Here is a 14,603-nt window from a genome sequence, read left to right on the forward strand (position 1 = left end):
CAACTGGTCACTCAGTAGATTGGCCAGGAGGGACTATTTCTATGAATTCATGAGTGAGAAATATTTTTACAAGATAGAGTGGAAGATTTGGCACCGAGTTTCGCTTTGCTGGGGGAAAAAAAGAGAAAAAAAAACAACCATATTTTTAAATTTCAAGTAACGTAACTTTAGGAGTTTGATATTTTCATTGAACATCATCAATATTGTAATTTTGTACAAAGTGATTATACACCTAGGTGAGTGTCCCACTAATTCTACTAACAAACAAAGTGGCATTAAGAAGGGTCCATTCTAAGCAGATGACATTGAAATTTGAAGAATTGAAAGCACAATATGTCTTTGGAGCTGGTTAAGTTTGAGGTTTTCATAACAAATACATAACAATCAGAAACATAGTTGTGCTTAGATTATTAGTTTAACTGGTACGATAAAAATACTTGCAACAACAACAACAATAACAAAATTCACTTAAATCATCTTTTCCCAGTAAAATCAAAGGAAATGTTTTAGTCCATTTCAAGCTGATTGGCTGCCCATGACGGCGTGGGGAATGAAGCTTTAATCTCTAGTAATAATTGAAACAATATTAACTTTAGTGAAAGAAAAAAGAGGGGAAATGATGACAGTGACATTTTAAATTTTACAGTACCTCATAAAAGTCACATTGTTTGGATGTATTTGGGACATGGGCAATGCACGTTTTTATATGCAAAACGAACGTAAAACTTGTTGAATGGTACTCACAAATTCTGTGTCCGATGGAAGAAGTTGACGATGACGCAACAAATGGCAGCAGCGACAACACGATGTCAAAATCAACACGAGATGACTTTGCAACCTCAGCCGTTTCCTAACATAGAATCCATCCTGGGCCGCTGCACAACACAAGTTAGCATTTAGTCCTAATGCTAAAATAAACATCCATACTGTACAAGAAGCATGCAAAACGCCAACCCTAATGTTAGTCCACTATAACGCCAATTGCGGTAAGCATTGTATTGTTTGACAAACATTTCATCTGAGCACAACGAAAATAAATACATGAAATACTCACATTGCATCTGATGACAAAGACTTCATATCGGGAAAGCCAAGCCACCCTGGATCTACTTATTTTAGGGACTGATTTTACCAGATCGACGTATTAATCTTGTGCTGAATGTATTACCACATCTAATTATTCGGTCCAGAATAGCTTTCAGGTGCGACCACGCCCACTTCCTCAAACCCTGACATCACAACTATATAAAAAAATAGTAAGAATAGTAAAATATATTTTTATTTAAATATGCAAAGAAATAATATAAGTAAAAACAATGTTTTTTATTAGTGAAATCAATATTGATAGACAAGCAAACTTATTACATGGAAAAACTAAATGCAATGTCCATTATTACTATTTTGCATATTTAATAATGACACATATTCAAATAACTATTGACAATTGAATGATTGAACTTCGTTTGAATCTAAACTTGAGCAGCATTAATATTTTGAATTTAGTTTTCTTTTACTATATACAGTGACACCTCCAATGTTTTCTTGCAAGACAATGCAAAAACAAACAGAAATAACACATTGTCCACTTGATATTTTTAATCTCCACAAATTGTATGTCCTGGTAACTTGTATTTCAAGTAAATAGGAAAAAGATTTTGCCTCGCGGAATCTTTAAGAAGAAAACAAACCCATTCATTTTGCCTGCTTAATTTGCCATTTTAATCGAGTTCACAGTGTTTTGGTAGAGATCAGGAAAAGAAAATCCTGTAAAATCCATTTCTGGACGAGGCACACCTTCACGGCGCTTAGGGGGCCACAGCTATTCTCTCTTCTAGCTCGCCACTTGTAGCAGACCGTGGCTGATTTCCTTCCTTGCGTGACTCCAGAGTGTAAACACACGGCCGGAGTGACTCATCACTATTTCGTACATCCATGCTCTGATATAAACACAGGGATGGGTCAGGGGTCATTTAGGGGTAATGAGTGAGCGTGGGCGGGTCTAGCGTGTCTCCGTGGAAGACATCTTCCATTCTCCCCAGAATTCACAGCTTCCTTTGGCCAAAGCCACAGGCCTGCCCACTCCAGTCTAGAGGAAGCAGAAAAAGAAACACGGTTAGAAATGGAGAAAGAAAGAAGAGCTGAAATCCAAGTGATGGATTACATTCTTTTGCCGTGCAGCACGGAAAGAATGCCAATGTGATGCATTGCCGTTCACCTTTCGTAATGGAGGCAGGACGTGTTAAAAGCGCCAGGCTTGGATGCAAGCGGGACAGGATGTGGCTAAGTTCAATCGCGTGGCGAGAATTAGTTTCTTTCATTTTTAAACTGATTTATAAGCCATGGAAAGTGTGTTTATGTGCAGCTGCCAGCTTGTCTTTGGAGAAGAATGACATGGCGAATTACTGAAAAATAACATAAAAATGGATTTCTAAATTAGGTCTCTTCAGGCTAACGTTGACGCAGGTTGGCGTAGCATTACGTGAGGGATTGACACTTCCTGCCAAGGCCCAATTGTGAAAAATGGGCCAAATACAGTGCAACATCAATCACTTGGCACTCCACCGCTTCCCCAGAGCTATTGTTGTAAAGCAGGAAATAGGCCAGTAGCAGGTGGAAATAAAAGTACTCTACATCATTGGGACGAAGATTATTCCCAGGATGATCCCAACATTTACACAACTGCACAAATTAAGATACTAATAAATGCCACTCTCCATGTTTGACAGATACAATGGTGCTTGGACTAACAACTTTAATATGGTCGGTAATTTAAAACACAAAATGTAATCATTTTAGGTACATTTTTTTACTCCCATTCATTGGACATTGTGCTATCCTCCTGGTGTGTACGCCTAGGCCACTAGGGGGAGTATAGAGCAACAGACAGAAATCATGAATTGCTTCACAAGTAAAGGACATTGCTAGGTTTTGATATATAAAAGAGCAATAGCTTGTGGGTAATGTTCTATTGTACTGCATGTGTAAATGTGTTGAAACTCTTGTCTTTTTATGGTGTTTTAGCATTAAGCAAGACAACATTTGCGTAAACTTCACTTGGTTGTATGTTTAGTTTAAAGGTAAATTTCAATTGGGAGTAGCAAAAAAAACAAACTGCTCTAAGCCAATTTTTAAAGAATATTTTAGTCTAAGAATACTTTTAGTCTATGTTGGTTCAATTTGCAACCAGGTAGGACTTGTGTTTAAAATATTTGCTCACAAGGCAAAGCAGAAAAACAGACACCACTGCCAAATGGAATTAAATATAAAAAAATGGTATCAGGAAAGAAAATGAACTGTATTAATTCTCTTTCCATGATTTCTTCCAATTAAAAGGTTATGTCGCCTCACACTTTGACGAGGAGGCCAAAACTATTTGCATGCCCCTATAATGACTTCTGGTGCTGTGAAAATGAAAATAATAAGGGTTTTTTTAGTGTGTCACTCCATTTTACATCATGTTCTTGATCTTTCTCCCATTGACAGGTTTTCATTGGACACGAAGCTGCCACATGTTTTAATTGCAGCCTCTCTCTGCCTTCTTTCCGTCCTCAACTCTCTTCATGTGGGATGGAAGGCCCAGACCTGGCAGGGTGGCTGTCACACAATGCCCACGCCTGTGATGCTTCGCTGGGACCCCCCTCCACTCAGGAAATGCTTTCGGCCTTTTTCCCACCCTGGTGCTCCACTGTGGAGAGCCGGGCATTACCCTCCGAATCCAGTTACCGTCCCAAAAACATTCCTGACTGATTCTGACCGCTGCCTTCCCACAGACAGCGAAGACGTACCCTCATTTCAAAGGGGCTAAAGTATCAAGTTAGGCGCTACCAAAGCTCCCCGTGGTACAAACTGCACGACAGGAAGCTTGAGCGGCCCCCTCCTCCGTGTTTGTTTCATTTCTGCTTTATTATTAAGTGGCTTAAATTGGCAGCCGGATTGAAAATACCCAACTCAGGTTGCCGAAATGATAACTCCAATTGTGGTGGACTGTTTGACAATCCTTGATTGCTTTTTCCGAATCAACTTACCACAGGAAAAAACGGCTTAAGAGCAGAAAAAAACAAGTAAGCTAATGCTGAAGATTTTGGAAAGGCGTGCTTGCAGCCCACCGCCATCGGGGTGGTATGACGGTCAACTGACCTGCATTGGCGGCGACAAAACATCTGCTTGGCCCATCGCCGCTGTGGTTTATGTCTCATCTTCTATTATTGACAGCTCCTCAGAAGCATTGTGCCGGGCTGGACTGCATGGGAGGTGTGCATAGCCACAGGGTGGAGTGCCATTAACTGGCTCCCATGCGTGGTGTGGGACAGGAGAAAATATTGCCTGAAAGAAAAGCAAGCAGAGGAGACATTATGCAAAGGCATAATTTTTCTTTCTTTTTCTTTTCAATGATCATATTAACCTTTTCAGGGATAGGGGACTTAAGGGCATTTAAGATATTTAACCTATTATAAAGCAGGGGACATGTTTTCTTTTTTTAATATTGCAATTATTATAAATTTTTTTCATTTGATAATCCATATTATATTTTTCTACAATTGGCTGGCAAACAATTCAGGGTTTCTCTTGCCTACTGCTCACAGAGGAGGATAAGCAGTATGGAAAATGAATGGATGAATAGTGTATTTTTCTTCATCTATACCATTGTAAAATACAGTGTTAATAAAAACAAAGTTGATTTAATTAAAACACTCTAAATTTGCTTTTTTTCATAGTATCTGTATTTTATAGTAACTCAATGCATACCATTTACGGCGATAGATGTAATTATACTATGAAGACTAGCTGTGAATGCTGAAAATGTGAGTGAAAATGCATTAAAGAGTTACAATAATAAAACCCTGCAGGATTTATTGGGTTACCTGACTCTGAAAAATGTAATCTTATTTATAGATCATCAACTAGGCTCACATCCTCGGTAAAGAACAATATATTCATCAAATCAATGTGTGTTATTTAGAGTATAATTTGTATTATATGCTATTCTGACAAAAATATATTAAAGAAGAGGATGAACATTTCAAATTTGGGTTGAGAATTGTTCATTCTCCAGACATGTACAGAATAGTATACATTTGGTTTAATACATCAAATATTTCAAAGATTAAAAATGATACACATAATTATTGAGTTAAATAAATATTCTGGTTTTAACATAAATTTGCGTAGAAAAAGAGATGGCTAATTTTACAATGATCTAACAGCTTATTATTGTTGAAAATTTGAACCTCGTTTGGACACTGAAAATATCTGTTGCACCAAATCCTACATTCTGTCTTTCAATGTCAAATTACATACAAGCGTGAGGACACAAAATAAATAATCAATTTGACTCTTTTTGTTGTGGACTAATTTGACAAGGATCAAGTCAAACATATTTGCCCGTCTATCCAAATAGAAAAGTCATTTAACTCTGTAATTGATGTTGATACATTTATTTTATGCATGTTTTTTAAACATGTTTTGGAAACTCTTCTATTTAAAACCTAGCAAGCTTGATCTTTTTCAAACCTGAATTGATGTGTTGAGTGTTTTTGCATTTTGTTAATTTTGTTTTGTGAGAAATAAAAAGATAAAAAACAACTGTTAAATTGATGTCATTTAAATATAATGGATGGACTGTTAAATGTGCTGAAATATATTAAAAAGCATGTTGAAATTTGATAAAACTTTGAACAATACATTGTGTGAATTGTGTGTGTCCTATAAGTGCAAGAGCAGTGCAATACCAAAACTAATAGAAAGAGACATTGCAAAAATGACAAAAACAGATAATAGCTGTATGGCTCAAACAATTGGAGTGAAATATTTTTTTTAGGGAAATGCATTATTAATAATCCAATAATTTGAATATGATACACTATGCAATGAAGTGCATTTACAGAATATAATCAAGTAACTTATCTCACACGTCATCTGATTGTCTGGTGCAAATCACAAAATTGCTCATATAATATTGTCAATTACATGAATTAATTCAACTCTAATAAAATATTTTTTTAAATGTTATCCAAAACTTTATAAACAATGACATAAAGAACTACAATAACACTTGTGGTGTTCTTTTTGTGGTTGTCTTTTATCCCCACAGTATTGAATTATGGATCTAATAGTAGATACAGTATATCTAAAGTTATGACCTTGAACTGTTTTTGGTTTCATGGCCTCTTACGGTGCTTAACGTTCTCTGAATAGGAAGCGTATACTTTTTTTGTTAGCTGTGGCCATGAAGCGAAAGAGCAAGCGTGCAAGGCTCAGTCTTTATAGTACAACAACTGCCTTGGTTAGAGGCCATCAAACACCCTCGGCATTCACAGAGAGACCCAAAAAGCGCGCAATCAGCGGTCTGCGAGACAGCCCGTCCTTTCTTGTTCACATAAACAGCACTTAAAGGAAAATATACATGGCCACCTACAGCGCAGGGAAAGTGATGAGGGCTCCACATCACACTGCTTTCAATTAAAGCGACAATGAACTGCAGGCGACATTGGCTGGTCCAAAATACATTAAGAAATGAGTCCCTGCATTCAAAAATGTCTTCCAAAATTCTTCATCCTTTGAAAACGGGGAATGTTGTTTGGTTTGTTTCACTTTATCATGTTGGGATTTGGAATTTTTAGAATGAAAAAATGTCCCTTATATTGAAACAACCCAAAATGTGCATTTGGCATCCGAGCTTGTTTGGCTTTTTGTCTCACACCCTCACCAAAATTCACATTTCTGTTACATCAAGTTTAAAATACTGCAAATCCTTTTTCACGTATGACTGAACAATAATTTGTATGGGTACAATGAAATATTTAATATACCCACTTTTCTAATTTTATTCTTATTCATATCTCTTTAAAATAGTTGACGTTATGCTTTCAAGTTTCTTCCTTCTACAACGACTGATGTTCTCAGACTACAAACAAGAGTATATTTTTATTTTTTGTTTATTATATTAAATATTTCTCTCCTGGTTTTCTTCCATGTAACTTTTTCCATATTATCCTTAACATTTTGCTGAACTGTTTTTAAAATCTATTTGATTTTGTTGTAACTAAAGCATTAAAGTATTTTTAGTCTATGTCTTTATCATCTAACTAATGAAAATGTATATTTCTCTTTACAGATTCAAAGGACTCCTGCAAATTTAACACCAATCCAAAAAAAAATGTAATTAAAGGCCTTTTATAAAGCGACAGTGTCAGAGTGTGTTTCTTGGGCACTTAATGAGTACAGAAGAAAACACATTAAGTATTTTGGGAGTGGGTTCTTTCTATATTGGGTTCATTGTAGCAAATAAGGTATAGATGACTGTCCGGAAGGCCTGTCAGGACTATGCACTCTGCGGTCTACCTCTACCTAAGTGGCCCTGCTTTCCTGGCTATGCAGAGCTGTCCAATATTTCACGCTGCTTGGGACGTCATGGAAGAATGGGAGAAAAAAAAGAACACAATCTGCCGGCGACACCATTTCACAAGCATTTCCTTTACGCTGCTAACATCGAATAAACCAAGAGTGCAATAAATGAATTCATTTGAAAGCGACATTTCTGACAGCGGATCATACATGTACAGATTTGCAAAGGTAATGATAATGTTTTTATCGCAATTATTTGGCAGCAGTCCTTAAAGTAGCAACAGCATCCATTGGCTATTTTATTTGGGGATTCCATTGGGGGGGCGGATACAGTGGAATTAAATCAGTGGGGCGGACTGCATGGGTGGTCCATTTGCTGATAAAATGAGTATCCCACCCCCACCTTTGATTAATTTTGAAGCAATTTCAGTGTACTTTTCAGTTAAAACAGTATGAGCCTTCACTTATGTGTCTCTTCACTAAGGACCTCTGTCACCTTCCAATATGACAATAATTTTGGATCAAAATGCCATTTGACCGCCACCGTATGTAAGCAAAAAAGCACTGTTCTTTGAAATGGAAACAAAACACAAAGATGAGTTGGGGGAGGAGGGGTGATTTTAAGTTTTGGGTTAGAGAAATTTGAGCTCGGTGTGAGGTGGAAAGGTTGCACTGCAGTTATGGAGCTCTCCGGGGAACAATAAGCAAGCTACTGTCAACAGTTTGAGCTTATAAACTGATCAGCTTTCAGTGTGATTTGCATGCACTGCTGCAAAAAATATGTCAGTAAAGAATGCCACTTTTTAACAGATCAAATGAGAATGACCATTTGGCAAAGGACAGTGAAAAGCAGTTGAAAATGATGCAAATGTAACTCACATGAACTTGTCTGGAGGCTAAGTCCGTCCATCCGTGGTCTCTCGGCCGCACTTGTGCGCTCAGAGCACGGCGGAGCGCCCATTTCACTCCCTGTGTGACTCCTTTCTGCGTAAATATTATGACTTTTACAAACAATATTCTGCAGCATGCAAAACAGACTGTGTCTTCTATAAGCGGGGCACATCACAGTGACTATTAAGATGATCGAAGTGGGCTTTTTGTAGATTTTTCCCCCTTATTTTAAGAAGTGAACATGTTTACATTTTGCTGTGTAAACATCCTGCCCACTCGCCTGCTTACAGAATTGCAGAGGGTGGGCATTAGATAGAGATTATGTTTTTAAAAAGGAACAAAAAAAAAAAAATAGATTGGCTGTGCATTAACATGTAAAATTGAGCCAAGCTTCATATACTCATTTCATTTATTAGCTGTCAATGAGGGCACGAGACGTCCACACCATTTTACTGATAATAAATAAATTTAAAAAATAATAATTATATATGTATAATGTTAGACGTAAAGTTTCAGCTCCTGACTCCAAATCCTTAATTCTGTCTTATCCCGTCTAACAATGGAGCGTGTTCAGCATCGGAGGAGACAGACCAGGCCAGAACGAGTGGATCCACAGATGGTTTATCCTAACAAATTGATCTGTACAGAGCTCCGGGTCCCCCTCCCAAGTAATAAGCCCGCTGAGCGTGTCTATGCGCAGCGGAGGATGAGAAGAACACTGTCCACGTTCAAGTTTGCTCAGTTATAGTAATACAAAAATGCATATTCATTAGCTGATTAACAACACGATGTTGACTGATTCTCGACTGCCGAAGGGTCTGTCTTTGCTAAGGATTCCCTTGTCCATCGTCTGTGCATCCTGTTGGCCTTGGAGATAAGCACCGGTCGTCTCTTTTTCAGCCTGGACCCGAAGATTTACATCGCTAGTCTCCCTCATCAGGCTGGGCTGCCTTGGACCCTCCTGTTAATCAACCTCACAAGGATTTGAGGCAAACGGCCTGTTCTTTGCAAAGGTACAAGGAATTTGGGCCAAGGGCCTCTACTCTATGCAAAGGCTTAATTTTAAGGGGAACCTCGACAGTCTGTGTCATACTAAGTTAAAACAAGGGCTCAATAATACAACAGCAACACACAAAATGATGCAGCTATAATAAAATGAATGAGCAAAACACATGATGGTCTTCATTAGATTATATGGTTAAAATATGTCATATTCTTCAATATATATATATATATATATATATATATATATATATATATATATATATATATATATATATATATATATATATATATATATATATATATATATATATATATATATATATATATATATATATATATATATATATATATATATATATATATATATATATATATATATATATATATATATATATATATATATATATATATATATATATATATATATATATATATATATATATATATATATATATATATATATATATATATATATATATATATATATATCATAAATATCATTATGTTTAACTTGTTGCCTGTAAATGACAACGATAGACATCCAATTCATATTAAAATCACAAACCAATTATAAAATTAAGCCAAATTTTAAAATATATATATGCACGGTATGATATCTCTTTTTTTATAACAAAAACAGTCACTTACCTAATCAGGGTTAATTGCATTACTATAATAGTTTTGAATTGAGTTCAACATTTTAAAAATAAATGGTGAGAGCCCAAATCAATGTAGAAATTCACAAAAGAGTTGAAATCAGTGTTCGTCTAATTAAAGTACAGAAGTGATTAAATATTGACGATATGAGGACATTTCAGAACGAAAGGAAAGTTTAAAAAAAACCAAAAAAAAAGTGCGTGAGTGAGTGAGTGCACCCAGATGTGCGTGCTTCCAGCCCACCATTGGAGTAGGAGGGGGAACTGGGCGGGACCCCCCAGCCTTTTTCGGCCGGCCAAGACATGCAGCTTCCAACTCGTGATGGCAACAGATAAGTAAAAAAAGTCAGCAGGACAACACACTGCAAGTCAAGTGGACATCGGCTCCTGTTCTACTGGTGATCCCACTGCGGAGAAGCTGAGCAACGACAAAGTGCTCCCGGACAAGCAAGACGTCCTAAAAAGCCAGAGAAGCAAGCCGTCCTGAAAAAAATATATTCCCTTTATGCCTGTGATCCGCTCTCGAAGGTGAAAAACCTGGAAGACATCGAAGCCTAACTCATGACGGCAGAGGTCCAACAGCCCCCAGCGCAGACTCCTGCCCAGAGCAGCCCCATGTCTGCTCCGGACAAGACCGCTGTGATGGACCCGACGTCCTCGTCGTCGTCTTCCTCGTCGTCCACGGCCAAAGCCAAGAAGAGCAACGCGGGGATCCGCCGACCGGAGAAGCCCCCTTACTCCTACATCGCCCTCATCGTCATGGCCATCCAGAGCTCGCCTACTAAGCGGCTAACCCTCAGCGAGATCTACCAATTCCTTCAGAGCCGCTTCCCCTTCTTCCGGGGCTCGTACCAGGGCTGGAAGAACTCGGTGCGCCACAATTTGTCCCTCAACGAGTGCTTCATCAAGCTGCCCAAGGGCTTGGGACGTCCCGGCAAGGGGCACTACTGGACCATCGACCCGGCCAGCGAGTTCATGTTCGAGGAGGGTTCCTTCAGGAGGCGACCGCGAGGCTTCCGCCGCAAGTGCCAGGCGCTCAAGCCCATGTACAGCATGATGAACGGCTTGGGCTTCAACCACATCCCAGAGTCGTATAACTTCCAAGGGGGCGGCATCGGCGGTGGCATCGGTGGCGGCGGCGGAGGCATCGGGGGCGGCGGAGGAGGCTGCATTGGCGGCGGCGGTGGCGGAGGTATCGGCCTCTCGTGTCCACCTAACGGCTTGTCCCTGGACAGCGGCATCGGGATGATGAACGGACACATGGACGCCATGGCTCTGTCCGGCCACTCAATGACGCACTTGTCGGCCAACGGCGGTGGCCACCCGTACATGGGCAGCTGTGCGGGCTCCGCTGCCGAGGGGGGGTACCCCCACCACGACAGCTCCGCCTCGCCTCTACTCACCAGCGGCGGCGTGATGGAGCCGCACCCGGTCTACTCTAGCCCGGCGTCGGCGTGGGCTCCAGCTCCGGCCTCGGCCTCGCTCAACAACGGAGTTTCTTACATCAAACAGCAGCCCCTCTCGCCGTGTAATCCGGGTGCCAACTCACTGCAACCCAGCCTGCCCACGCACTCCTTGGAGCAATCTTACCTGCACCAGAATGGTCACACGGCTACGGATTTACAAGGTGAGCCCCCCACACACACACCACATACACACACGGTTTTGAATAATACCGCGGTGAGAACAATAACACGTGAAGCAGATGGAGTGGAAAAATGAAAACAAAGAGCAGCCGCATAATTATTAGTTTTGGGCCGCGATGGAGCGCTGGACTGACCTTATGCCAAGCAAGGGCCTCGGGGGGAGAAAAATGGGTTGGCATTTCAGTAGAGCAAAAACGCGTGGAAAAAAATACGAGGAGAACATTTCAATCTGTGAAACCTGAAGTGAAAATAAAGGTTATTTTGGAAACTCATAAACTGAATTTATAAAGAGCATTTTTCATTGGAAATAGGCCTCGTAATACCCCCCAAAACCATGCCTAAATTCAAATGATTGTTTATAGGTTTTGTGTATGCTATTTTTTAATTCTTTAGCTGCCTCATTTGAATAGTTGAAACACACTCTTTTGCCGGTTAGTAGCAATGGAAACAATTAATCTGCCTCCCCTCCAAATTAAAACTGATCCAATGTTTATGGCCATCAATGGCTGGTAATTCTTGAATGTATATTTTGTGTATTCCTGGGTTTTAAAATTATCCCAGCATAAACATGTTTTTTAAAATTATCTTTAGGCATCCCCCGGTACCATTCGCAATCCCCAAGTATGTGTGACCGCAAGGAGTTTGTCTTCTCCTTCAACGCCATGACATCTTCGGCCATGCACTCACCAAGCAGTGGCTCCTACTACCACCACCAGCAGGTCTCCTACCAGGACATCAAGCCATGTGTCATGTGAAGGTTCGATTCCGCTGAGGAGAAGGAAAAGGAAAAGAAAACCACTGAGGGGGTTACGAAGAAAGGCCTCACTCCAAAACACAAGCCGGACTACTTTTTTTCCAGCCCTCTTCCGAGCGAGCATCTGTAGTGGTTGGTGATCATAATAATAATATATAATAATACAAACTTTTACGTGTCGTCATCACGGAGCAGCGAAGGGGAGAGTCTGCTGACCTTTGGTACCAAGTTCGGCAGCACGGATGACTACAATTTCTCACTTTTCTCCATTTTTTCTAAGTCATCCTTGTAAAAAGCAAAAAAAAAAAAAAGCACACTATTTTCTGTGTTGTCGTTTTTGGCATATTATACACTTTTTGGACTTTCGGCAACATGAATTTTGGACATTGTATTTTTAGGTGTCCATTTAGACTGTATAAATATAATTAAGGCACTTTTTGAATAGCCTATAAGCGCAACTTTTTTTTATTTATTCTGAAGGCCTGCGTATTTGTAATTTCAGGCGAATTGGCCAAGGACGTAAAATACTTTATTGGCAATATTTGTCAGAATGCTTATTGTTTGTTTAAAAATGAAATTGAGGATATATTTTAAGCACCGTTTCTGTCTGTTGTTAGGATAAGTAGGCCATTTATTAATGCCAGCACTGTATACTGTTCTATATTGTTGGAGAATTTAGCGAGGGTCATCTTTATTAAAAACTGAAGGAAATAAAATATTTGTTGAAAAAATTCTCAAAACGGATACATTTAAACATTGAACCATTCTGAGACTATTTTCTTTAGCTTGCATGAATTAAATTAGTGTGAAATAACTTTTGACCAAGTGAGAAATATGATTGAAAACACGTCTATATTATTTAAACAAGCATTGGAACAAGAACTACAATGATTGAGAAATAGTTGAAAAGAAAGAATTAGAAATAGTTCCAAATTATAGTTCAGCAAAAACAAATTATGCCGTGTTGAATTGAATTGAGGAGAAGCTTTAAATAGTGAAATACAATTATTATGAATGTTCATATGTTTTAAAAAAAAAAGAGATTTTCGATTAAAACAAGTTTGCAAGTTTTTTTACGTTCCATACAGTGTAAAATTGTATAGCACAATATTGGTTTCCAATGTATTTAGCAAAAATGAAAACAAATTTCAATATTATTGCATTATTTCACAAATCTTCTATTTATAAGCAGGTGTACAAAAACGAGTTGACTTTAAAAGAAACATCTTTTGGCATTAAAAAAAATGTATATATAAATAGAGTGGAAGAATTTAAAGTGAGGAAAAAAATGTTCAACCTATTGGAGATAATATCTAATCCTTTTCGACTGGAAAAACGATCACTAGGCAAATTGGATTGGACGTCTGTCGCCGTCAATAGCAATGAAACACGTTTACTACCTTATCATTCCAGTTGAAATGCAATAGATGTCAATACTGTCGGTGGTTCAGCAAAGAAATTGTCAGGTGTCAGCCAACATCGACAAAAGACGAATAGAATGTGTAATCATGCGATCTTTGCATTGCACTCGAGTAAAATGCAATGCATTTTAGCACCATGCACGCGTAGACTCACAGAGAACATATGGCCGAGCAGCAATGGAATCTCCCAATTGAACTGATGACATTGATTTGGGTGTGGCAAGAGAAAAGGGGGCGAGATGACTAACCACAGCTGCTCCCCTGACCGGCATGCCAGCTCCACAAAAAGGCCGAAGAAGGCTCCTGCTGGCTGGCTGGCTGGATGGAGAATAACTGACTGACATGGCTTGTTACACTCAGAACATTTTGTACACAAACAGCAAGTTGCTCAAGAGTGTGCCAAAACAGAAAAGTGCCTTCGTGGTGTTGTTTAAAAGATAAAATAACTCACCTGAAGTCACCTACCACATAATACTTCAAAATAGCAATACTATTAGGTCACTTTGGAACATTTTTGCCGAATTGAATATTGCAACAATTACAATACAGAAATATGATATTGTACCATGTTCAATAAATGTTAATTACACACGATGACAGCCTTTAGGGGAATCTGTAAAATGTAATATTAAAAGGAGATAGTATAATAATTAAAATATATAAGGGGTTCATGCAAATTTAAGAGATAACTCGGATATTGTATTGTAAATTATATATGTCAAATAATAATAATGTAGCACAATATATGATACTTCTTTCATAGTCTTAACCCAAACCAATTAATATTTCCTTTTCTCTCTAAGGAAAGTTCTGGGCTTGAGAGTTTGATCCCAGATCGGCCTGTACTGTGTGGAGTTTGCATGTTCTTCTAAGGCTTGTGTGGGTT

General features: G+C 38.7%; 1 protein-coding gene and 2 long non-coding RNA genes across 7 annotated transcripts in view; 1 reads left to right on the forward strand and 2 right to left on the reverse strand.

Moving 5' to 3' along the window:
• Positions 1-1,215, reverse strand: part of LOC144194047 (uncharacterized) — a 66,138-nt gene extending 64,923 nt beyond the window's left edge. For all 5 annotated transcript variants that reach the window (XR_013325814.1, XR_013325816.1, XR_013325818.1 and 2 more), the window contains exons 1-2: positions 1,055-1,215; positions 745-875 (exon numbers count right to left, since the gene is read on the reverse strand). This is a non-coding gene — a long non-coding RNA (uncharacterized LOC144194047). The remainder of the gene's footprint in view (positions 1-744; positions 876-1,054) is intronic.
• A 229-nt stretch (positions 1,216-1,444) lies between these two features.
• Positions 1,445-8,405, reverse strand: LOC144194048 (uncharacterized). The gene is made up of 3 exons (XR_013325819.1): positions 8,224-8,405; positions 4,138-4,323; positions 1,445-2,086 (listed from the first exon to the last, which is right to left on the reverse strand). It is a non-coding gene; the product is annotated as an uncharacterized LOC144194048 (long non-coding RNA).
• A 1,783-nt stretch (positions 8,406-10,188) lies between these two features.
• On the forward strand, positions 10,189-13,263 carry foxf1 (forkhead box F1). Its single transcript, XM_077713387.1, has 2 exons — positions 10,189-11,523; positions 12,134-13,263. Exons 1-2 carry the CDS (start codon positions 10,458-10,460, stop codon positions 12,295-12,297), a joined length of 1,230 nt encoding a protein of 409 aa, XP_077569513.1. The 5' UTR covers positions 10,189-10,457; the 3' UTR covers positions 12,298-13,263.
• The last annotated feature ends 1,340 nt before the right edge of the window (positions 13,264-14,603 follow it).

This window comes from Stigmatopora nigra, chromosome 3 (assembly GCF_051989575.1).
Source record: "Stigmatopora nigra isolate UIUO_SnigA chromosome 3, RoL_Snig_1.1, whole genome shotgun sequence".
In the NCBI taxonomy this organism is placed as follows: domain Eukaryota; kingdom Metazoa; phylum Chordata; class Actinopteri; order Syngnathiformes; family Syngnathidae; genus Stigmatopora; species Stigmatopora nigra.

Bases quoted from the DNA above. Each gene is read 5' to 3' on its own strand.
- foxf1 (XM_077713387.1), top strand. From the start codon at position 10,458: ATGACGGCAGAGGTCCAACAGCCCCCAGCGCAGACTCCTGCCCAGAGC. The intron at 11,524-12,133 runs GTGAGCCCCCCA...AATTATCTTTAG, and splicing joins CACGGCTACGGATTTACAAG to GCATCCCCCGGTACCATTCG.